A 25485-nucleotide genomic window follows, 5' to 3' on the forward strand; every position below is an offset into this window, starting at 1 on the left:
GTTCAACCCATTATAGTAGGCGAGTTGAAGGTCACCTGCTGCACATTACTGACCATATCAGATCATTTTCTGATACACATTTATCCTACAATAATGTCTCAGTCGGGATTACTGGCTGATACTAATAAGGAAACGTACACAAATTTGATATCATTCTAGTGCCAATAATTACATCAATTGCGTTAACAAATCAATGTTTTTGAATATATTTGCATATTTTCGTAGGGCCTTAAGGAAAACTTAACCTGTGGCCAACATGTCTTGGCCTTCATCCTAGTTAGCTTTGCCTACACAGATTTCTGAATGCTATAGCAGATAAATGGACCCAAGACATTTGCATATGCTGCAGCTTGGACTCTTAAATTAACAGTCAGTATCGAGATCAATATCTTTCCAGAATCAAGTAATACTACCCACACTATAACACATCAGGAATAATCAGAGACAGTAGATGTGACTACATATGGTATAGTGGAATTCAACACGTAGCCACTAACTGTAAATAAATAAAAGATGTTCACATCTGCTTGCGCATTCTAGAGTTTTTTTCAACAGTTCCCAGCCTGGATCCTTAGCATGTCCTGACATGTCCCACTTTTGCAGCACCCCCATCCCACCCCACCCCCACAAGGTAGAGGGCTCTCACCCCGCCGCTTGAGCCTACTCTCAGATCATCAAGAGCAGCTTTGCCTTTACTCAAATTCCCCCACTGCATTTGACTCTCTCTCTGTCTCTCTCTCTATCACACACACACACACACACAGGCACACGACTACCAACCCCCATCCATTTTACCATAAAAGCTAAAGGCCCCCTGTGCTCCCTCCACCTCCTCTTGGCATTTGGTGCAAACAATGCTGACACAGCCCCCAACCTAATTGCTCCACATGTTCCACATGGCCCCACTTGTTTTGTTTCTGCTTCTGCAACAAGCTAGTACAAAAACCACTAACTAGAATTTTTACTTTCAGCTGTGTGGGAATCCTAGCCACCCATAAACACAAACACTCAAACACCTTTCTGATTCCTCATTCTTGGATGTTCCTGTGTGTGAAAGGCGGGTTGTAGAGTTGGGGGTGTTCAAATGCAGCTCAAAAAGAATTTCTGACTGGATTTCCATTTAATAGTGACCAAGACACTCAAACTAAGAGTTGTCATGGTTACTCAGTCGTTCTAACGCTGTGTTCAGTCACTTTCTACCAATTTAGGTCAGAAGTTGCTTGCTTAAAATCATTGCCACGCCACATTTAAAGAAACCTTTAGATAGTTCTGTATTACTTTGTCCAGTGCACTAGCATCATGGTATCTGATTAAAATTTGAAATAACAAAATATGAAAAGAGCCAAACAGATTGATTTTTATTTAGTTTGGCTCACCATTACAGACTTCCACTTCTACACTTTTAGACAAGTGTTTAGTGTGGTAATTAAATGTCTGCAGGGTGGCATTCATCAAAAAATACAACAGAACATGCACATGCAAAAAAAACCTTTTTAACAAATTCAAAGTCTTTGAATCAGACACCAAACTCTAACTGAGTTCAAAAACAGCTTTCAACCACATGTTGCAAGTAGCAATTCTACATCCACAGCAAACTGCTAAAAGGAGGAGTGTTGAGTTGGCATAAGAACCTTCCCCCAGCCACCACTAGCCAATTTTGACACTCAGGACCAGATGTACTAAGCCTTTCACTCTGGTTTGGGATGCGGATTTGAAGTATTCTGCTCTAAAAACATGCGTGTTTCAAGTATCAAACAGGCGCACGGGTAATTGAACGGGAAGTACAGTTTGCATGACAGCTCCGTGAGTCATTGCAGGGGGCGCTTCTACCCTTTATGCATATGTATTGGAGAGAGGAACGTGAAAATTACAGATGGGGGATGTTATAAGTGCAGTTAATTACTTATTCTGTTGCATTTACCTGTGTGTCACACCATTAGCAGGCGTCGATTCTGCATGAAATCTTTCAGGTCAAATTAGCGAAGGTGTATTAATGTCCACATTTTCTCATTCACTGTTCCTGGTGCTTAATACTCTGATATTCAATGCACCAAACAGGAGTTCACCACTTGCGGTGGCTTGGGTTTTCTTAATGAAACCATTTCTTCCATTCGCCTTTTTATGTTCCGTCATTTAGTGTTATGTGCATTTCCTCTGTAGTTCTTCTGTTGACTCCTTTTGCATTGATTTGATTAGTAATAGACACATTTGTTTTTTAGCAGGTGACGTTAAATTGCATCACTGCAAAATGTTTTGATTTTACTTCATTGATTAGTATTTGGATAAAAATATCACTAAATGTAGATTTTTGCTTATTTTCTGAGCTTTTCGAGGGCTCCATGATGGACAGATTCCACCACTCAACTGCACCTGTTGAACTCTTATTCACGCGATAATTTCACTGATTGCGCACATAGCTGCAACCTTAGTAAAGTGGACGTTCGTTTCATGTTATAGGTCCAGTTTCCTTGAAGTAGTTTCAACCAGGCCTGTCAGGCAAAAACAATAATAGAATGAATGTTGTACATTTATGTCATTATTTATTTATTTATTCATGTAATTTATCAAAAAAAAAAATATCATATCTATTTCCTGTATCACTTAAAAATACAACCACAGTCTAAAATATCACAAATTATAAAAGTGATCGCTGGAAACGCTGGGCTAAATTCATTTACAAACTTTAAGAAGCACTGGAACAGTACTAAGAAACATTTCTCTCATTAAATTTGCAAAAAAGAGCCCCCCTTTCAATCTTTGCGCATATAAACTGAACCCTGCTGGTTATCTCATGAGCCACATGTCAGAGTTATGAGTTGGCCTCGGAAACAGGGTGTTCCCTGTAGGTCTTCTCTGTCTGTGGTCAGCCCAGTAGCCAGACATTCATTTCATGTTATTTGCAAACACACAACAAACATGTTCTGGCACCGGACCCACCAGCATTGACCATCATCCAATAACATTAATTAAATGGTGTAAAATGTGTTCCGGAAACACTATTAAAATGACCATATCAACCTTGGTCTGTGGTGAGAATTGGGGTGGGAAGTATTAAGGGAATGGGAGCGGAGCTCAATTAAAATCCGCAAGTTCAGACATTGGTCTTTTGGTTGACAGCAGTTTCCTGCCCCAGCTTGCTCCATCCCTGAGACGGAACAGTGGGAAAGAACAAAGGAATAGTCACCAGGATCGCAACAAAACCCTCCCAGTCCGGAAAGCAGTACAAGGAGAAATTATTCCTAAAGGACCCTTCTTGAATACACAGGGATACTTGTTTTTGTTGGTAACAACTGGCATGCAGCCAAAGCTGGCTCAGAAAATCTAATCCATGTTCAGAAACATAAATTAGAATCCAAGTTTTTGAACTTGGTGGTTCAGCAGGTTGGCCTTGAGGGTTTAGGATTAGCATACTACAAATTCATTTTCATAGGAGGAGAAGCTCACAATTTCAGTTGTCTTTGTTAGTTAACAATCAGACAGAATGTTCTCACCTCAAGAATGTGCTCATCTTGTTGTTCTCGGTCCAGTTTCCTTGAAGTAGTTGCAACCAGGCCTGTCAGGCAAAAACAATAATAGAATGAATGTTATACATTTATGTCATTATTTATTTATTTATTTATGTCATTTATCAAATGAAATATCATATCTATTTCCTGTATCACTTAAAAATACAACCACAGTCTAAAATATCACAAATTATAAAAGTGATCGCTGGAAACACTGGGCTAAATTCATTAACAAACTTTAAGAAGCACTGGAACAGTACTAAGAAACATTTCTTTCATTAAATTTGCAAAAAAGAGCCCCCCTTTCAATCTTTGCGCATATAAACTGAACCCTGCTGGTTATCTCATGAGCCACATGTCAGAGTTATGAGTTGGCCTCAGAAACACGGTGTTCCCTGTAGGTCTTCTCTGTCAGTGGTCAGCCCAGTAGCCAGACAGTCCAGCATACTGCCTTGCATATGTGAAATATCACAAAGGTCTGCAAATGGTGCCCAAACAACAGCGCAGCCTCAACACCCTGTTTTTAGTCCTTCCACAAGCTGAATAAATACACAGCCTGTAGTCCGATGGCCCTTTGCAGGAGGAGAGTGGGGAACTTCAGTAGAAATCCTCATGATAGTTCAAGCCGTTTGAGGCCCTTTCATTCATTTTATGTGGGAGAATTGATGTGTAACACTCAACGGTGGGGACTTTGTTTTGCAAAGGCCTTGACAAAAGTAAAAATAAAACAAGCATTTAGTCTATGGCTAATCCAATTGTGAATCAAATACCCAAACAGAGAAAGAGAAGAGAAGAAAGGAAGGATAGGATATTTCTGCATGGCTATATTATAAGCAGGCTTCTGTTCTCACTCCCAATGTAATTGCAGCTTTGCAGAGACACTGAGTGTAGAGTAGACAAGCCAACTTCAACCGCACGAGAGCTGTCTACTTGCCACACTGCGCCTGATTAACATAAATGCAAGGATTTCCAAAACCCAAACCCATCAATGGCACATATGCCCAAAACCAGAATAGCAAGCCACAACTTACAGCTCCTGAAATAGCCTTCCCTCTGCACTGCCAATGAGGCAAACAAGGGAGCCGCTTCCCCCTTGTTTCCCCTCTTCTTGTGCTTTATATAATCTAAATAAGTTAGACGGACAATCTAACAAATAAATAAAGCACACTGAAGAACAACCAGCATTTTCTGTATGTGCAGCCCATGTTTTAACCTCACAAATCTAACTTAACTAAAATCGATCAGCATCAAATTAGAGTCTGCTTATGGTAGGTCCTAATGAGAGCGTCATGGTTATGTCACATGACCTCTGCAAGAATGTTACCAGAGGATTCAACATGGGTTACACTCTTGGGCTTGTGAGCTGTAGATTGCATCCATTGAAGTTCACAGTTTGCCACATTAAGAGAGACCCCACTGACAAATTATTCATGTACTTTAGCAGGCCTAGAGCTGATGGATGATAATGTTTTTAATCCCCCCTGGGTGCTGTGTTGGGTAACTATGCTCACATGTACACGTCCAGAACAGAATACAGATGACAACATTAACAATTATTTAGTCTATACCAAATCTAGGTCTCAACTCTCAGCAAATTGGTTCTCTAATCCAAATTTGACAGCATCCAGACTAAGAGCTTGTTCACCAGAAAGTAACTCCCAACATCCTTTTTTTTTCTAAAACAAAAAAAAAAAAGAATCCCTGCAAAATTCAACTTATCACAAAAGCCACAGGCCTACCAAGAAAGATCATCCAATGAAGACACATGCGTCTCTACCTCGATCTAAAAGTTAAAGAACTGGAAAATGATTGGTTGGAAAGCCAAAGTTCACCAAAGAAGTCTGCACTTCCAGCCCTCCACTTTTGTCACAAAACACACACACACACACACACACGCACACACACACACACACACACGCACACACAATCTCACAAAAGCCATCCTCAGGCGTGGGTTGAGCTGGGCCGACAGTAATTATAGCCGTGCTGTTTTGAGAAGGGAGAAAAACAGCAGCGAAGCAGCAGTGGCGCTCTAACCATGTCCTTGAGTTACAACCTCTGCTTCAAAATGGAGGCTAAAAAGCCCAGCACATTGTTGGTCTGGTTCATACTCAGGCATAGCAGTTTGAAGAGTGACACACATACTGTATTTATGTGACACAATTAGCTGTAACTGCAGACAATCAGGAATGTACTGGCTGTGCTGTTTGCAGTGTCTAGACATGTCATGAAACTTTTAAGTTCCTGACATATTTAGTGTTGTTGTTGAAGCGACACTAAGCCACCAGCTGTGACACCGGAAAGAACTTATTACTTATCCCAAGAATGACCAAAAAGCCTAATTAAATCCCATAAACCTTCTATTAATATTTAACTGAATTCTGGGGGAGTATGCTGGTCTGTTGTCAGAACTGCAGATGATGTCAATGTACTGTTTATGTTGGATGCAACAACCAAAAACAATATCAGGTAAGAGACAATTAAAGTACAAAGCCATTTGTTCAGTCGTTGTAATTTTGTCATTGAAAATAATACAGAATTGAGCAGAAAATATACAAAAAGAAGCCACAAAAGTAACAAAGATCGATCATAGACAGGCTAGCCAAGGATTTAAATATTGTTACGCTTCACAACCGAAAGCACGTTTGCTCTGAAAAGACATTGGCTACGGGAGTCAGTGAATGTTAAAGGTAATAGAGTTCTGTTAAAGGATTGGATGTTTGCACGCTGCCTACTGTTAATCCGTGAATCTCTTGATCTGTATAATCTCCAGAATCAACAAGTGAAATCACACACAAGAGTCACACCTGGAGATCATTCAACACAGGGCACTGCAGACTAGTATCGTCATAATAGCATCCATTAAACTGCTGTATAACTGCTTTAGCTGCATTGTAATTACATGACGGAGGAGGAAAATCTGTGAGGCCAATAGTTAATATTTATAATGTCAGGAGCTGCAATTTTAAGTTCAAGTGAGAGAACACATTATGCAAATGTGTTCCATTTTATCTAGAAAGGAAATGTAGCACCCACATGGACAGAGACAAACTATGCAAAACGTTAGTGATTAAGTCCTTTTGCATATAACATTACGCTGTGTACTGTGCTATTTGCGGATGTCCTGTTTGTATATATGTGTACTTTGAGTCGATGTCCATCAGAGTGGCTCTTACTTTAAGAGAGACAAGAAAGAGAAATCAAAAGTATAAATGGCAGCGCTACAATCGCTCTACCTTCGTTTGGGATACCAGCATCTGACAGCAGAGCATCTCAGACTACATTGATTTGTCAATGCACTGTCTAGAGCCTGGAGCCTCTGAAGGCTGACATGTGCAATGAGCAGTTGTCAAACGGAAATTCTGTTAACTAATAGTTCAAAGTAAGACCTACCACTCGTCGATAAATGATAATGTCTTTTCTCTCTAAGTATGTATTGATTATCTCTGTTTATTGCATATTGTTTACTTCTATCAGTTATCAAAATTAGCACAGTTCTTTCTCCTCTTGTGCCTCAGCAGCATACAGGGCAACTTGATCTCTAAAACACTGACAAACATTATTTATATTCATGGTCCTCCGTTATCTTCAACATAGGCTAGTTAAATATAACCCTAACACTTTAACAACCAGTACGAGCTATGAGCCAAGTATTTTCTTTGCATTATTCATGGATACAAAAAAATAGGAACTGTAAATATTCATTTTATAAAATTGAAATCTGAAGCGTGATCTTACAGATGTATTCAACAAAGACAAATGCTGGCACTGCTGAGAAGTGAATATTCATGCTACAAAGTCTCAAACCTGATTTTGCAGTTTAAAAATACAACTCTGTCAGATCCTAAAAGGGAAATCAGCAATCTTCCACTTCCTACATTTCGTCCTCAAAATGTTTTTGAAAGCTGTAACAATTGTTTAGCCACAAAATCACCGGAAACATTTGGAAGTTGTCGGAAGTAATACCCATTTCCTCTCTCACTTCCCCCGGTTGTGTGTGCTGTCTGATAACACTGGTTTATGTGTTTGCTCCACCAAACAGAGGAAGCATTGATGAAAGTTGATATGAACACCACAAAAGTAGATGACTTGCAGCTGCGGATCTGATTTTCCCCTATTATTCGAGCAAGTTTCCATTCAACCCCAGGGATAACAAATGCATACAAAAGCTGTGGAAGGTATCCAGGCTTGCCAAAGCATTACCAACCGCATTCCTTTTCAAATAATGACAATGAGATGTTGGCTTCAGGCCCTGTAGAAAGTTGTTTAACTGGGGCCATAAAATTCACCTTCGTGCATCTTCTTTCTCTGAGTTTGACTATTACAATTAGTTACCACTAAAAAGCAAAAACAATCAGGTATATATAGCCTACACCTATAAAGAAAAGGAGGCTGTTTCAGTAGCCTTACAAAATAATTGTTAAGTGAGGAAAACAAGCGCAGCATGATTGCAGGTGGAGATTTATTCTGCCTTTATCAACATCAATCTCATAGTATATCAGGTCAGTCAGCAGATTAATGATAGTTCATTACAAAAAGCCAATGAACTACACTGAGGCATTTTGAGATAATGCAAATAGCCCATTTAGAACAAGAAGTAGACTGATGAATAATCAGCGATAAAAGATCTGTGTACTTTGATTTGTCTTTTTTATTGCCCTATGTATAAAAAGACTGTCTGTATTATCTTTGTATTCTGGCACAACAGCTTTGCCCAAAGTCCAGTATGTCACAGTGGAAGAACAGCAATTCCGCAGAGAGATAAAGTGATTCACTAGGTAATGAACACTGCTCACTCTCCGACAGAAAAGGTGGGCAATTCAAGTCAACAACGTCAGAAGATCTAGCACAGGGATCTGACAGATCTTTGAAACAAGAAAATGAAAGTGGACAGCTTGTGGGCTGGCTGTCTTAAGTAGTGTGTGTTGCTGTGTGTGTGTGTGTCGGTCTGTGTGTGTGTGTCAATAATAAAATAATAAACTTTCAATTGTCCATTCAACCAAGTGACATTTTACACTGGATCCATGTCATATCACTGTTGATAACAGGCCTATGAGTCTTTACTTGGGAAGAAATATCCTCCTCTGCCTTCAAGAGTCGGCTGAATCAAATGTTGCCTGGTCTGTGGGTGGATTTAGGACAATGCCACCCAGCAACTCCACACATGTGATCTTAGACGCAAACACAAGTTTTTAAACTCACTGATCTCATACTGACTTATACCCAATTCATATCCAGCTGACACAAAATGCCTACACATAATGCTCTCCCTCCCTTTTCTATCTATTTTCCAATCCCTTCAAAACCTGCATATATCCGACCTTTAAGCTGCAAGCTCTCACACATTAGGATTGCCGTAGTGTCTATTCGAGAGAAGAGCTGGCCATGCACTTTAAAAACAAATCCTGAGTCAGAGAACAACCAAAACAGCAGGACCTGTTTACTTGCAGAAATAAAATAGACCTGAGCCTTTCATCCTGAGCATTACTGAACCAATATAGGTCTGTGTGGAAAAAAGGGCAACCCAACACCACCCAAGGCGTCAAAGCGCAGCCTTCATCTGGGTCTGAAGCTCGACAGGCTGCTTGAAAGGCAGCACAAGGCCGAAGCCCATGATAGAATGCTAGCTAGTTAGCTTAAAACACATGCCTATAGAGTTCCAAACCCACACACAAAACATAGACCTAAACGCCTTTTCCTTTTTCCCACCCCGCTGTAAAGCTTTGTAGATATGCCAATACAGCTTGTGCTTCCAATGCAATTTTAGAACATGTAATTACAGAGTTGCATGTTGTAAATTTAAACCTGTAATATGCGGTGAGAATGCCATATTGAGTTGATAATGCGGAGATATCAAGTCTATTTTGAATCCTTTTAATCACATAGATATATAAAATATGATTTATATTAACTCCTAAGGACAGTGAGTCTAATTCTGCAATTAAATTAAATTGCATTTTGCAACATGGCAGTCAGCAACAGTTTTTTCGATTTGTCTCCCCTCAGACTTGACTACTTCTAAAGCAAGGCAGAAGAGATGTGTCCTTTAGGTGTCCTTTATTTATTTTAAGGTGGTTTGATATGCATGAATGGGTCTAATCCTTATGCTTCATGTCCACTCTATAACCCTTTTTTATTTTTTTAGAAAGCTTGGCTGTTACGTCTAGGAAGTAACAGATGACGATGAAGTCAATTCTAGTGAAAACATTTCTTTCCTTGCCCATAATACTTTTTGTTCTAGAAGTAGAATCACCACATCACGTTGAAAAGAAATGATTCAAATGTGGAATCAGTGATGCAATTACTTTGCCGTGTGATAGGCATTCATGAACATCTGGAAATTTAGTAGAGCCCAATTTAGAGGAATGCTGTTTACTTCGATCTCTCTCTCTATTTGTGAGGCTGGATGAAAATCGTTCAATTTTCGGTCAGAATTCATGAAGATGATCTCCATTGATTCAGCTATTAATAGGAGGCCACCATATCTTTCTGCTGCAGTAGGTAATATCATTTGAAATTAAATCAATCATAGGTGCAGTGTCAAAGTCTCGCCACATGTACAGATAATACAATTTGTGAAAACGGGATCACCTGCTTTAGCGTGAACATTCATTTACAGCTCTGATTCCATGGTTGTTACTCTAAAGTCTAACACAGAAAGGTCAAATCCATGCATATATCATGAAGACACATGAATGTTGCTTTCTTCATTGCTGATTGATGGGGAGTTGCATTATGTTCTTAATGCAAGACCACGCCTGAAACTTCCCTTACTTTTTCATTTATATTTTGTTTCCCTTCCTGTCCATTGGGGAGTTCCCCAGATCGAGCTAAGGCTTGTTTGGGTGGCATGTTACATGATGGATCCTTATTTGGTCAGAAAATTCACATTGCTTCTTCTAACAAAAATAACTCCAGTTTGTTGATGTGACTACCTTGGGAAACAGGACCACACAAGTCAGCTAGGATAAAGTGGAGCAACTGCTTCACTGCCCATTCCTCATTTCAGTTAAAATAAGCACATGTATTTAGAGCAACAAGAGTTAAGACTCCAAACTTGTTCAGAAAAACAAATTATGTAGTTAGCACTTTCTGAAAGATATACTTACACTGACACTAACAAACATCCTGAAATGGTTTCAAATTAAAGTAATCAGTGATTAAATTCAGTGAGACAAACTACCTTACTGTGTTTGTGTACAACTGTAGAAGCTATAGTTCAAAAGGAATCAATCTAAAATCCAGGCTCGCAAAACATACAGGTCCTGCCTGTATATGGGGCTTCACTTTGCAGCTTTTATGTGTCTTTTTATGTGGAGTTCATCCCACATAGGTTCTCTGGCAAACCTTAAAGAAAACAATGAAATATTAATCACTGCACCGCTTCAAGAGAAGCATATGTGAGCATAGTTTAGAGTGTTAGAGTGAAAAAATCCCTGTAGGCTCAACCCACTCCTGTCCCAGGTTAAAATAATGTAATCGCATTGCTCTCCCTTTCACTGGAAAGCAAAGCAAAGAGGTCATCAGAACAATATCTGGAAACCTGGCTCCCAGTCTCAAAGGCTAGACTAACAGGCCAGATCAATTCTTTATGTGCGGTTTTCCTTATTCTTGACCTCTAAAGTAGTTTATGTGAAAAGCTGAAGCAAACATCTGTGACGTTATGCTCATGCCACTTGTTTTCAATATATGGACTGTTTGTGGGGAGATGTCAACTGATTCCATCTTATGTTGAAAGACATGAGATGTGACGTTTGTTATGTGTCTGCCAGTCATTGACTTTCAGTTCTAATTGTTAACATTATAACAAAAGTTCACTTGAAAAAGAAGTGCCTCTCACCGCAGAAATCTAGATAAATTGATTATTTTTTAAATGTTCCTTGTGAGGATATCAGCCATATTCTGGGTTAGAATTAGCCTTGGAATGCAAAGTGCAACCACTAAGGATGCCATTTATAGTGCTATGAAATGCCACCTCATTAAGAGCAACCTTACCTGTCTTGGAGTTAATAGCGAAGAAACCCTGGGGATTGCCGCTGGTGATCTTGAAGGTGAGTTTGTCACTAGCCTTGGCATCTGGGTCAACTGCTTCTATCTGGATGATTGACACATCTTTAGGGGTGTTTTCCATGATAGAGGGATAGTAGACAGGCTCAGAGGTTTGTGGTGCATTGTCATTGACATCCTGCACTTCGACGTAGACCTCCACAGACGAAGAGAGTGGTACCACACCACGATCCATGGCATACACTGTGAGCCAGTAGTGAGGTGTGGTCTCGTGATCCAGCAGCTCTTGAGTTCTGATAATACCTAAGAAATGAGAGAAACATATACTCTTTAGTGTACAGCACGCCAGAGAACATTTCAGAGTGCAATGCAAAACCTGTGCCTTGCATGACTGGCTGCAGTATCAGCAATCTCTTCAAAAGATCTCTGAGGCTGCACAGGACAGAAAGTTAAACGATGGCTGTCTGTGACCAGGCAAATTTAGGGGTTCATAAAGGCGCCCTGACTGAAACAACTAAAGGTGGTATATTCACAACACACAAGCACTGCTCCCCTGTTTACATTCACTGGCAGGGCCCTTTTATTGCCATGTGGGGCTAAAGCCTTCAGCTGTGCAAACAAAGAGTTTTCACAGACACATGGGTCATATAATTTGGCTCCACTTAAATGGAATGGTGGAGGATGGGCAAACATGGAGATTTAAAAGAACTCAAGGGGGAAATGTATGGGACTGGCCACTTTTGAGAAAATGGCTACTTATGTTTAAAGCTAAAGGTACTAAATCAAGGAGTCAAGAAAAGACAAAATTCACAATTATCCCAAATTTGCAATAAAGAAAATTCAATGTAACCATTATTACATTATTACATATATTAAGGCCTATATAACACAAACATGTTTCAAATAAGTAGTAGTAAATTGAATAATGGCTTGGAATATGATGGGTTTGTATTTTAAAATACGCAATTTCAAACTATGCAATACCACATTTGGTTTGGAGGTGGATATCATGGATAAATGGTCACATAGACACAAATATCTTCCAATGTTATAAAAACACTAATATGATAATAACAACAAGCTCTTTGGTCTGAAATGAGGATTCATAGCTTCTTAAATCTGAAATTTAAAGTTTAATCCACATTTGACGTTAACATTTGAGTGAATGAGTTCATTTAAAAAAAGTTTTAGACTGAGATTGTTATTCCGTATCTTGTGTTACTTGCGTTTTACAAAAGTTTATTGATATTTTATTTCATTCACAGCACTATACAGGTATAAGGAGATATCCAGACGTTTACACAGTCTTGCTTTTTGCAGCTGCTGCTTCTCACAGGCCTTTGTTCATTCACTGTAACTCGATGAACTGCAATGAAGGACTGTAACTGAGAGCAGCCTTGGGTAATGAAAGATCTCTTAGTCAAGAGACAAAAACACTCCATATGACTTGTCACACAATTCCCAAATTTGAGACGGGGACGATGTTGGGTTTGAATTGATTTATCCTATCACTCTGTTCTATTTTTGTATCCTAGTTCCTTTAGCCGCAGATCCTGCATCGTTTTGTGTGTCATTATTACAGCTGAGCTTAAGGCATGCAATAAAGGGGGCAGCTGGGCAAGCGAAAATTAGTAGCTCCTTAATGTTTGTTAAAGCCAAACGTTCCATGGAAAACGGCTCTGGCCAGTATATCATTCATGCAGTTTAGATGACTTTTAATAATGAAACCTGGCTTTTACATGACATATGCAGCTAGAAACACAACTAAAAGCAAAAACATGAAACTCCTCACCCTAAACCACAAAAAGTAAAAGGAAGAAACAAGAAATAATTTCTCATCTTGCCACAACTGACAACTTGGCAATTGAAATTAGCAGCATTAAAAGCATCCACAGGCAAGTGTGAATGTTTGACTCTATTAAAGAGACAGAAGCTTGTCGGCAGGACAAAAGTGAAGAGATGAGAGGAGGTGAGGACGTAATGTACAGAGTTGTTCATGAGGGCACATGCACACAAAAGGGAGAGGAAGACAAAGTAGAGAAGAGGAGACAAATGGCAAAGTGTGAGACATCTTTTGTGCTTCTGCCAAGGAAATGCCCATGCTTGAGTGCTCATGTTTGACTGGCGCGTACTAGCATGGCAGAACTATCACCCTCTCACTTGCCACAGGCTTTTAGCTTGCTCCTCTCCTCCTCCACCGTGTAAGCTATCAGCACAGAGAAAATAAGATCATATTTTGCAGCAATCTTACTTCCCTCCAGGTTTTCACGATTCCTGCTGCATAATTTTCTGTTAGCCACATATTTAGGGCATAATTTCTCTATTTTAACAAAATCATGTATGAGTAAATGGAGAGCCTCATTCCACAAAGGGCAAATTGGTGTATTTGCGGCTGCTCCTGAAGAGCATTCAGCGATTCAAGTCACCCTAAGCCAACTGCACTAAAATCTAAGTAACGCGGAAGTGGTGATGTGTTGATTGCTGGATGTAAAAGGTCCATGCTCGTATCAGGGAGCGCTCTGACAGCAACAGGGCCGCACAAAGAAGTTCAATTCCATTGTACATTATAAGGTCCACTTTTTCCTGAATTTGAATTGAGTTCTGAAGGTTTTTCTTGTCTTGATTTGTCGTGCATCCCATCATACAGGAAAGACAAGGAGGCACTGTCAGCAATACAATTTTCCCGTCTGGTGGGGGTGGTTTTCACAATATGACACAATGCACTCTGTCTCTATGGCAATTTGTACACACAAGGTTTGTTGTTAATATTTATCTTCAAAGAGCCTGAAAAGCACAGAGCAACCACGTATATGACCCAGCCTTTGTGCTGATAATTACTCACAAAGCACATGAAAGATCAATCTGAAGAATTCCGCTGCCACACCCATCATATATACCTGCGCCACTCAGCATGGCAGTTTCAAGACCTGCCCTGGGGATACAAGAAAAAACAGCCCCTGCCAGATTTGCTTTCCTCTCTTTTTTCTTTTCTTTTTCCCCCCTCTAGCTTTGTTCTTCGTAGTTATGGAGCATGGGGGAAGTGCAGTAGAGCCTTCAGACACTCAAGAAATGTTTTAACTATCTGTAAAGGATATCACACATACGGTTTACTTACACCAACATGTACCGATTGGTTCGTTATTTTACAGAAGACAATGTCATAGTAGTCGCAGCATGGTGAGATTCATTTTCTAAAAGCTGCTTGAATCATGGAGGAAGCAGAGCCTGACCCCATATAACCAAGGAAGAACAGTATAGGTTATTAAGTATAGGCTCAATAAAACGTGATTGTCTACAGCCAGTTCTGCATACACCACAACTAATGTAGTCTCAGCCTGCAGTTGAAAAGTTGAAGAGCTTGCTTTGAACTACCTCTTTTAATTCTGTTTCGCCCTACCCTGCATTCCTCAGGCTTCTCAGGCCTTTGGCTCACATGCTAGCATAAACTTTCTCAGTACTTTCCCCCCTTCTTTCCACAGCCCAGGCAAAATGCTTCAAATTCCACCACCGCGTTGTAGGGTCTCGCGTACTAGAGAGAGTCCTGAACTAAGCTTCCTGTTACCCAGCAACCTAATATCACATCATCCTAGAGTTCCCAGACATCTGTAGACAAGATCTGTGCTGTAAAAATATTCATCCCACTGGGATTAATGTGCAAGAAATAAGTCTGGCATACAAAGTATGATCCAAAACAACAATACAATTTGTGGATATTAACAGCATTGCCAGGATGATTCATTTATCATGTAGATGCAACTTGATATGAGGGGTATTAGCTAAAGAGAGAAGCAATTGAAATGTTTTGTCACTAACATTAACATTATCTTTTGAACTTGAATTAAAGGAAATATCATTTTTATGTCTCTGTGGCTGTAGCTAACCCCAGGTCATTTATATTGTAAGTGATAAGACCCTGTTACTAATCAAGGTAACAAATCAAGCCCTTTGAGACATTGTATGTGATATTGGTATCAAGTTGAACTCTATTGTCATTTACATTTACATGCACATCATTATCAGATGGCAGGCTCTTATTACATACATAAGAATGTGAAATCCACACACACATCTCCTTGAGACAAGTATGACAAAGTGAGCCAGTGAGCTAGCCCAACCACCATTTACACTTCATGCAACACTGTGCATTTTTTATCACACAATGATCAGGGGAAAAACTGCAGCCTGAGTAATTGGAACAAGCATTATCATTTCATCATCTGAACAATACACACTGATTTAATCTTGTAGTATCATTTGGCTTTGTTTCTATATATTTTTGGAGTATATGAAACAATAGCCACTTACTGGCATATTATCAGGCATTAACGATCTTGAAAGTGATCAGTACTGATAATGTTCAGAACTCCTTTGGCCATAACACAAATTCACCAATGAATAAACCTGACATTTTTTGTAAAAACGGTGAGTTGACTAGACTGTGATCCATGACTGAAGGGTTTTCTTTTCTCATCTTTTTCCCTATTAATTCCAGTTGAGATAGCTATCGGGCCATGCCTACAACACAAGGCTTCCATTGTTTCTTGGAACAATCTTATTTCAAAGGCCTTTGAACAAGCCTCTGAGCAATACAGCTCCATTTAATATCATATTATTGCAGAGCTCTGCGTGTTCCTCTGATAACACTGAATAAAACTTTGGGTCCATCTTCCTTAATTTCTATACTCCCTCCCCCTGACGATTTAGATACAGAGTTAAGACTCTCTGAAATACATATCAGCAAGTTCTACAGCTATCAGTGCCGCTACTTTAACTGCAGCAGATTACAGTTAGTAACATAGTGGGTCAACTCTAAATGTGACTGGGGCAAGTTTGTCCTAGACTTCCACTGGGCTGGGGTCTGCTGTCCCTGCTGGGTGCATCACAATCCATCACCTTTTTATTCATTCAAACAGAGCTGATTTATTGATGTAATTCCACAAAGTAAGCTCATAATCTCTTTTGAAATGTAATTTGTAATTTCAAACAAGCAACTTTCCGTTCCGTTCAGTTTCATCACATTTGTCATTCATTCACATTGATGCATCAGTCATGACGGATTACTGCCTAATAGTCAGGAGTAAAGGGGGGATTTGCCCCGTTATTTGAGGATAATATAGTGACAGTTTGAACCTTGGCCCATGGTTATTTCCTACACTTTGAAAAAGATGACTTATTGTGTACAGGCTTCCTGAACTTCCTGAATTGGATCCTATTTTAAGGTTATTTCCCCCAATTTAGTCACTACCATGCTCACTGCTAACTCTTTCCGATGGCCTGAAGAGGTTGCAGATTTTCTGTGTTTCCTCTAAACCACAGAGAGCTGCTTTTCAACTTACAAAAAAGCATTTGACCAGGAGAGAACAACAATATAAATTACAGTCACATGAGTGACAGAAAATACAACAAATATAGTCGCAACAAATCTGAACATTATATGCTTTAAAATGAGTGTATTTAATGTGAGGTCATTGCGAAGGATTGCATTATATTGTACAGCCACTTTATAATAGCGTTAAATAATAATAATTTGTCTATAGATTGGACAGGCAGATGTTCCATGGGCCTACAGAGGAACACAATGTTTAAAAATGTTAAATCTGCAACACAATCCACAGCACTTTATTTAGGAATACATGGGTCAACCAACCAACAGGAATTGACATGCAAAAATAACATCTGCACGAGGCACCACTAAATTCCTTTAAAAAGATTTAATGGACTGAGAGAACAGCATACTTTTAACTAGGGAAAGTGTGTTTTTCATTTAGCAACCTACAATCAACTTTGTCCCGCTGCACATTCCTGGTCCTGTCTCCACAGCAACAGCACTCAACCAAAGACTATTGAATCATGTGCCACTTTGCAGTCCCACTTTTATCTCAAACTCATTGGGAATACAAAACTATGGATAAAGAGTAACAGGTCTCATTTTCAGCAAACCATGCATTATTCCAAAAGAAACGTCTGTCTTAGTGTTTTATAATCAGGCCTCAACCGGATTATACATGACAAAGAGGTGACAGAAAAGCCATATTTTCATATAAAGAGAAAGCACTTCATTAGACTTTTTTGATATTATGCATCAAACTGTTCCATTTGCTTGCTCAAAGAACTCTTTCTGAACACAAAAAGGTGAAAGGGCAATGCATATATTATCCCACAAGAAAGGGCAATGCATACATTATATAATCAGCATCTGTGTGTGCCAAATCGCATGGGCTGTATATTAATAATACAAAAGTAGTAATATATATTTGTGCTTTTGCTGGAAATGTAAAATTAGGCAACACCTTTAACATTGCGATTATTTTGATCTTTTTATTCACTCAAGTTATGTAAAAACAGCACTGGGCTAGTTCTCAGCTATTCTCAACTCATTGCAGTGTTGCTATGGATCCCTAAGGCCCTAAACAGACCTGGCTCGTTTGGAGCACTAATTCCAAAACCGGGAGCATATACCCCCTTGATCGGTTTTTATGGGGTATATGTGAACACCGCAATCGCACTCGGGTCCAGACCAAATCAACCAATCCGAGACCGTCTGGAGAGGGTGGTCACATACGGTAGCTAACGTAGTTGCAATTAGTTGTGGGCAAATGATCTTAAGGCAGTGCGTCCTTTAATTAGACGCATCAACACATTGTAATCCAATCGTAGCCTTGATGCCTGCTCAATATGTAAGAATTTTCTTAATAAATTACATTGATAAATGAATGAGACAATAGCAAGTAGAGCAATTACGGACAAACGCTGCTCCGATTTTGTCCAGACGCAAAACGAAACTTTTTCCGCTTCAACTTACCGGTCAGCCAGGCTCGGTCTGACCAATCACAAAACACTTTGCAAGCGCATTTCTTTATAAGTCTTGGAGCGCTTGTTACTATGTGAGCAGGAATCCAATCAAGTATTCTTTGTAAACATTATTTCCTGAAACGGAACAAGGCAAATGAACCACAGGTTTGAATACGGCCTAAGCTACTATGCATAGTCTCATGAGGCCAGGCACGACATCATCTGTCGCATGAGTCTTACAAGGTGGCAACTGCAAGTGAAGAAGAGTACAGGCCTAATGCATACACAAGAAGACCTAAAATATTTGGAATGAAAATTGGGGATTTACTTGTAATATCAGACAAAAAGTCAAAAGATCAATTCAAGCCACTGATCTGTCAGAGGTTTGGCTCGTTTCTCAGAAGATCATCACTGTAGAATACCGGCTGAGACAATGTGAAGTGATTGAGTTTGTTTTGAAGTTTTTTGGGGCATTTGCCATCAGGAGTGTTAAATGTAGTCATAGCCATTCCCTGACAGAAATAAGGAAAGAACGGTAAATTTGGTCTACAGAGAGGAAGGGAATGCCCGAATAGAGCCTCAACAAGTGTATGTTTAAAATAAGTTGGCACTAAGCCAGTGACCACAGAGCTTTTAATAACAGAGAGAATGTCTGGGCAAACAGTTGCCATGGACTCCTTTTGCGGTCCAACAGGAAGGAATGATATCTAGAGGAGTGGTTTTCATTCAAAGGACTTCTTTTACTTCTAACTGGTGTAAATTAGAACAGGGTGGCATTCTGTAAACAATGATCGTGGATAGCACTTTTAAAATTGAAACATTATGTTGGCAAAACATGCATCCTTTGTTTGGATTTGTTTGTCACTCAGTATTCCTTTGATACTGAGAGTCATTAAGTATGTTCATCCACAGACCAGCTCAAAATACAATGGTTTCCATCGCTAATAATTGGTTAGCAACAATTAAGCATTTACAGTTACTGTGGATTCAAGCATCAGTTCTTAAGTACTGTGATTTCAATAGTGAATAATACTAATAAATACTATAAATAGACTAATGCACTACACAAGCAGAAAACAGAATCAGTGTATAATATAATAAGTCTTCCCTAGTTTGAAAACCAGATTCCATTGCTGAGAGTGTGCTGCTTCAGGCATTTGTCCTTTTACCACTTTTTCATTTGTTTTTTAATTTTAACACATTTTAATACATTACGGCAAAGACTCACAACACACAGCCATATCACTGGGTCAACAGTTTGGTGTACACCCATTCTTGTATTTTCCCTTTAGCTGCATATTATTGTAGACATGCATGGTAACCATACACCCCAAGGAAACCACACCCTTCATCTAGTGAGCATTACCACCTTAGCTGTATTTAGTTGTCTACTGACCTCAGATATAATCTATAATAACAGGACCCGACCCAGGACAATCCTATCATTACACTTCTTGGTAATCACTTAATGTATGCTTCAGGGATCAAGTAGACGATCAAACCAGGCCAGACTGAGCTAAGTTCTGCATGAACAAAACATCACATGGTGCCACAGCCTCCACCTTCCAGTAATTCCTAATTTCAGGTGTTCAAAACAAAACAAAACAAAAACACTAAATAAAGCCTTAGACTTACACTTCCTTTCATCTCCACTCAGCAGAGAACATGTAACTCTAAACCACTTGTGTGCCAGTTTAAGTCTTACTTTTACATGTAGATAAAAAGGTTTGAGGTAACAAATGCAAAGAGAAATCAGTATATTAGGCATCAAGTTTCACAAACTCCTTTAGATATTAAATATGTTTGCTGAAAATGTTAATATTAAATATGGAACACTGCAATTAAGTCACCCAAAAAAGTAGTCAAGTTTAAAAAGTGGGCCAGGTCCAAAACATCAAATTCAAATGATTGCTTGACTCAGCAGTCTGGAATTCCAGGAACCCCAAGAGTTCTAGACAGCTTATTTTTGGGCAGGTGAGTGAGTATTATTATGATTTCTACTTCTTGTATTGTCAGTTCTTCAATAATACGAACCCAGCAAGCAAACTGCACAAGGACAGGATTCAATACATTCAGTTCAGTTTTTTTTCCCTTCAGGTGAAACTGACCACTTTTCATAATTGTTATGATAAATAGTTTTAAAGTAAATCAATACTGTGGATACATGACTTGAAGAGAAATCAGTCAGAGTAGTCCTAGATACACAGCAGCTATTTAGCTATGTTCACACAGGTCTGAGATAGCTGGTCCATCTATTCCTGCCTTTTATTCTACCATAAGAGAAAACCTATAGGTTCTGGCAACCTTACCCATGTCCCAGTAGACGCCTTTACAGTAACACAAAGTCAGTTAATTCTGATTGCATTAACTTTTCCCTGTGGTAACCATTTCAAGATGACAAATACCTTCTCATGGCGTTTGACAGTCATGTACGTAATTAAGTATAGGAAGAATGGAAACTCACCAGTATCTTCTTCAATGGAGAATATCCCCAGGCCAGATCCGTCCCGTATGGAGTATTGAACTTCTCCGTCTCTGCCCTTGTCTTCATCTTCAGCAGTTACCCTCATCACTGAAGTCCCAACAAGTGCATCCTCTTTAATAAATCCTCTTTCCACGAATGATGGGAACAAAGGTCTGTGGAGATTTTCGTTCACATCCACTATGTCCACTTCGATGAAACACGTTGATGACAAGGATATGGGCTTCCCCTTGTCTTTAGCTTTCGCTGTAAGATTGTACACCTGTTTTGTCTCATAATCTAGATTTTGAAGAATCCGCACTGCGCCGCTGAGTTTGTCCACTTCAAAATTCCCGTCGCCATTGTCTATCAGACTGTAGCGTACCTGACTGGATGGTCCAATGTCGGGGTCATGAGCCTCCAGCCACATAATTACAGTGCCAACAGGAAGATCTTCCCTCACCCTTACACGATAATTCGGGGGGACAAATTTAGGTGGGTTATCATTGACATCGTCCAGTGTGATCTTAAGCAGCACTGTAGACACTAGCTGAGGCTCGTTAACTGCTTGATCACGTGCTGCAATCTTCAAGACATAAACTGGACCGGCCTCACGATCCAAATGCTTTGTCACAATCACAACACCAGTCTCATCGTTGATCGCAAAATGGTCTGTGCCAGCCAAAATCGAATAACGGATGACTCCATTTTCTCCTTGGTCTTTATCTGTTGAATCCACTTGGATGATTTCTGTTCCTATGGCTGTATTCTCACTGATTTCAACTGAATATGAATCTTGCAAAAATTGAGGGCTATTGTCATTAGCGTCCGAGACCTTAACATCCAAGAGACGTGATGATGATTTCTGTGGAATACCAAGATCGTATACTGTGACATTGAGTGTATAATGGTCTGTTGTTTCCCTGTCAAGTGGAGAAGAAACCATAAGCCAGCCAGTATCCATTTCTACGATGAAGCGACTCTCTGTGTCTCCTCCTGAAATAACATAAACTAGCTTCCCATTGAAGCCACTGTCTGAGTCCGTGGCACTTAAATGGACAATTCTGGCTCCAACAGGAAGGTCCTCTTTAACTTCAATGACACTGGGAAAAGACTCTGCAAACTGGGGAGAAAAGCGGTTGACTGTGTGAGTGTCCATATAGTTGTCGTCTGGCTCTGTCTGCGTGTGAATTTTGCTCCCATGCAGTAGCTTTTCTGCCAACATAGTGGCAACACCAGTTTCAACACATTTTAATTGAACGGGTTTGCGTGCTGTGATGACAGTTATATTCATTATCATTGATTGAGTCTCGTGTTCGCCATCAGTTGCAGCGATCTTTAAACTATGAAAGGAAACTTTAGCTGCCTCTCCCTCGCTCAGAGTGTGCTTCAGTGAGAGCACCCCTGAATTTGGGTTCAGTTCGAACAGATCAAGATCATTTCCTGCCTTAATATTGTACCGTACTAGCTGCAGTTCATCAGCATCTATGGCAGACACTGTCGTAATCTGTTCTCCCACGCCGTGATCCCTCGGCACAGTGACTTCACAGTCCACATTTTCAAATAGGGGCTTATTGTCATTTAGGTTATTTAATGTTATGGTAACTGATGCCTCCACCTCTCTCCGGAAGGGAGATCCCCAGTCTGATGCCCTGACTTTGAGATTGTAAATCCTGGGCATGAGCTCATAATCTAGATCCTCTGAGGTACTGATGACACCAGTGAAGTAGTCAATGACAAATGGTTGTGGGCTCAAATTGGTAATACTGTATGTCACATAGCCATTCTCACCTCTATCGAGATCAGTGGCTTTAACTGTTACCACACTGGTCCCTATAGGAACATTCTCATCAACACCGGCCTTGTAAGAGGTCTGCTGGAACTCAGGCGCATTGTTGTTCACATCAATCACATCTATGATCACTTTAGTTGCTGCCTTTCTGTCGTTAGTCGTAACTTCGAGCTCAAATCTGGGGCTAAAATCTGCATTGATTTGACCTGCAGTGGTGATTAAGCCAGTGTCTGGGTTGATAGTGAATCTGCTTTTATCAGACTTGTTCCTAAAAGCATATTTTAGCAGCGGATACTTTGGCACAGCTGTTACCATAGTGACAGGTGTATGAAGAGGGGAAAATTCACTGAGATTGACCCTGTATATTGCTTTTTCAAAGACAGGAGGGCCCACTTTAAATTGTGCGGAAGTGACATGTACCAATTTAGCAGATGAAAATTGGGCAGGGTTTCCTTTGTCCTTTGCCTGCAACGTGAGGTTGTATCCAAAAGGTTGGCTGTCCCAGTCTACATCTTTGACTGCTTTTATCTTATACTCCTTGCTCCCGGGACTGGTTCTCACAGCCTTGAACTGCTGAAGAGGATCACCTGCCACAATACTCAAGGACGCTATCTCGCCATTTGGTCCCTGATCATTGTCCTCAACTGTCACAATAGCATAGGTGGGGTCATGGTCTGCATCTGAAGGGGTCAAGGTTACTGCTGTGATTACGGGGGCATGTTCATTGGCTTGCTCCACCCTCACTGTAAGTTTAGCCATGCTACTGAAGCCACTGCTGCCGTACAGCTTCATTCCTCTGTCGACTGCAAGGATCTCCAACTCAAACTGCTTTGTCTCAGAGAAGTCTAGCTTTCCAGTCAATGTCACCACACCACTTGTTGGATGAACTGCAAACATGTCCGTCCACTCTCTGAAACTATAGTAGTATTCTCCATTGGTACCGATGTCTGCATCAGTTGCCGTGACCTTGGCCACACTAGTACGTATGGCTGTGTTCTCTGGCAGAGAGATGCTGTAGGACGTCGGTGAGAACAGGGGCCTCAGATCATTGGTGTCTAGTACCTGTACCTTAACCCGAGTGCGACACTCGAGATTGGTGCCTCTTTCCACAGCTTTGACTGTCAGCATGTAGTGGTCTTTAACCTCCCGGTTCAGAATGGCAGTGCTGCCTCCTTTGGTCCTTATTCGCAAAAAACTGAAGTCTCCCAGCAAGTGCTCCTCAGCTTTGAACAAGTTCTCATTGTCTCCTGATATGATTTTGTACCGTATCTCCCAGCCTGGGCTTGTGATATAGATCCCCATCTTGGTGTGACTTTCTAAGAAAGTCTTAGCAGCAGAGTTCTCATATATGGTGGCATTGTAAACGGGGTGAGTAAACTGCATGGAGGAAGCCCTCACCATCCTTTGGTTCCCCGTGCAGCCACAGATGAGCTGCACAGTCAGCACAAGCAGTGAAATCAAAGGTTTCCCCATTTTCGTACCGTGATCTTCACAAAGCCACCTGGAAAAAATAAAATAATGTTCATTAGTGTTTTCGTATGTACAAACATGGTTTTTATATGCCATTTTAGTGGATGAAAGAAAGTGTTATCATGAAAAAGTAAAAAATGCTACATTCAGACTGCAAGCCTTAATGCTCTTTTCCTATTCATTTCTTATGTCTGATTTTTTTGTTTGGCTGTTCACATTGATCATAGAATGTGGCCTGCTCGCGATACCAGTCTGAACAGATCACATAGCTTAGATGCGCTAAGATTACGTTTATATCACATACTTTACGATCTGATAAGTCCCATTCATGTAATTTAAAAAACTGTGTGCACAACCAAAGAAGTTGTTGTTGTTAATTTCCTTGTCATCATGAATGGGCAAACCGATGGGCTGCAAATTCCTAAATCCTTGTAGATTTTACAAATTTTATTATCGCCCCAGATACTAATTAGACCTCATTGTGTCTCAACTGAAACGAAATTTGTTTTTGACTCGACAATGTGAAACTATGACAAATGTCGAGTTGGTATGACTTAAAGTCAGCCATGGCTGCTTTCTCACAATCGGGTATGTATCGGATTCCAATACCACATATGGAAGTGGCCCAAATCTGATAAGAAAAGATCGGATTCCATGTGTTTTTTGCTGTTCACACTGTTCAAATCTGGGACACTTAATACCAGCAGTCTGAACGTAGCCAAAACATGCAAATGACATCATTATTTGCCATTATATACCATCCGCTGAGCAACCTAGAAAGACATATGCTGAAGGCAGTATACCTTGCTTTCCAGTGCACTTTACCAGACTCCTTTAAATAACATCACATGTGATGGTTTGACTGATAAATGGCTAAATAGGTCTCGTGTGGGAATAAGATGAGGCAGGGCAGTCAGGTGAGGAGACCTGAGCCAGCCGTGCTCCCTTTCCAGCACAATGCGAGCTGCAGACAATGTACACCTCATTTATACCAACAGCTTCGGCAGAAGATAAATCCGTGTTAAGAAGGTAATGACAAATTAAAACTGGCAATATCGGAACACATGAAAGTTATATTCCCGTTTAAGAATTCCAAATAAAATATGTAAATGCATATCATATTTTCCAATAGTCTTAAATATCAGTTGCTACATCGTTATTAATACAACTATATAATCTCTATTTCAAAATAAAATAAAATAACAATGGGCTATGTCTGCAACTGAAACCACCACAAATGGAGAAAAGGCGTGTGTGGTCAATCAGAGATAAATGCTTCTCCTTTCGATCGTGTCGAGTAACAACCAAGGTTATACTGGGGCACGGCTGTGAACCCGTTTGAAAATTGCTAAATCACTCTGTCCTAACTGCTTTATGGCGACTCCAGCATCGTGTGGGTGTCTGAGTGTACAAAGACCAATAAAATCACGCCTGCGCCGGAGTTCCGACTAAACCTT

The 25485-nt window shown here is 40.1% G+C and overlaps 1 protein-coding gene across 3 annotated transcripts in view; it reads right to left on the reverse strand.

The window, feature by feature from the left end:
- Positions 1-25485, reverse strand: part of fat1a (FAT atypical cadherin 1a) — a 61831-nt gene that overhangs the window by 33755 nt on the left and 2591 nt on the right. For all 3 annotated transcript variants that reach the window (XM_076145505.1, XM_076145506.1, XM_076145504.1), the window contains exons 2-4: positions 20770-24059; positions 11502-11816; positions 3492-3553 (exon numbers count right to left, since the gene is read on the reverse strand). In XM_076145505.1, coding sequence (XP_076001620.1) covers positions 3492-3553; positions 11502-11816; positions 20770-24031 — 3639 coding nt within the window. In that variant the 5' untranslated portion in view covers positions 24032-24059. The remainder of the gene's footprint in view (positions 1-3491; positions 3554-11501; positions 11817-20769; positions 24060-25485) is intronic.

The sequence above is a fragment of the Genypterus blacodes genome, unplaced genomic scaffold (assembly GCF_046128005.1).
Source record: "Genypterus blacodes isolate CSIRO-AG114 ecotype Tasmania unplaced genomic scaffold, CSIRO-AGI_Gbla_v1 ptg000030l_1, whole genome shotgun sequence".
NCBI classification, from domain to species: domain Eukaryota; kingdom Metazoa; phylum Chordata; class Actinopteri; order Ophidiiformes; family Ophidiidae; genus Genypterus; species Genypterus blacodes.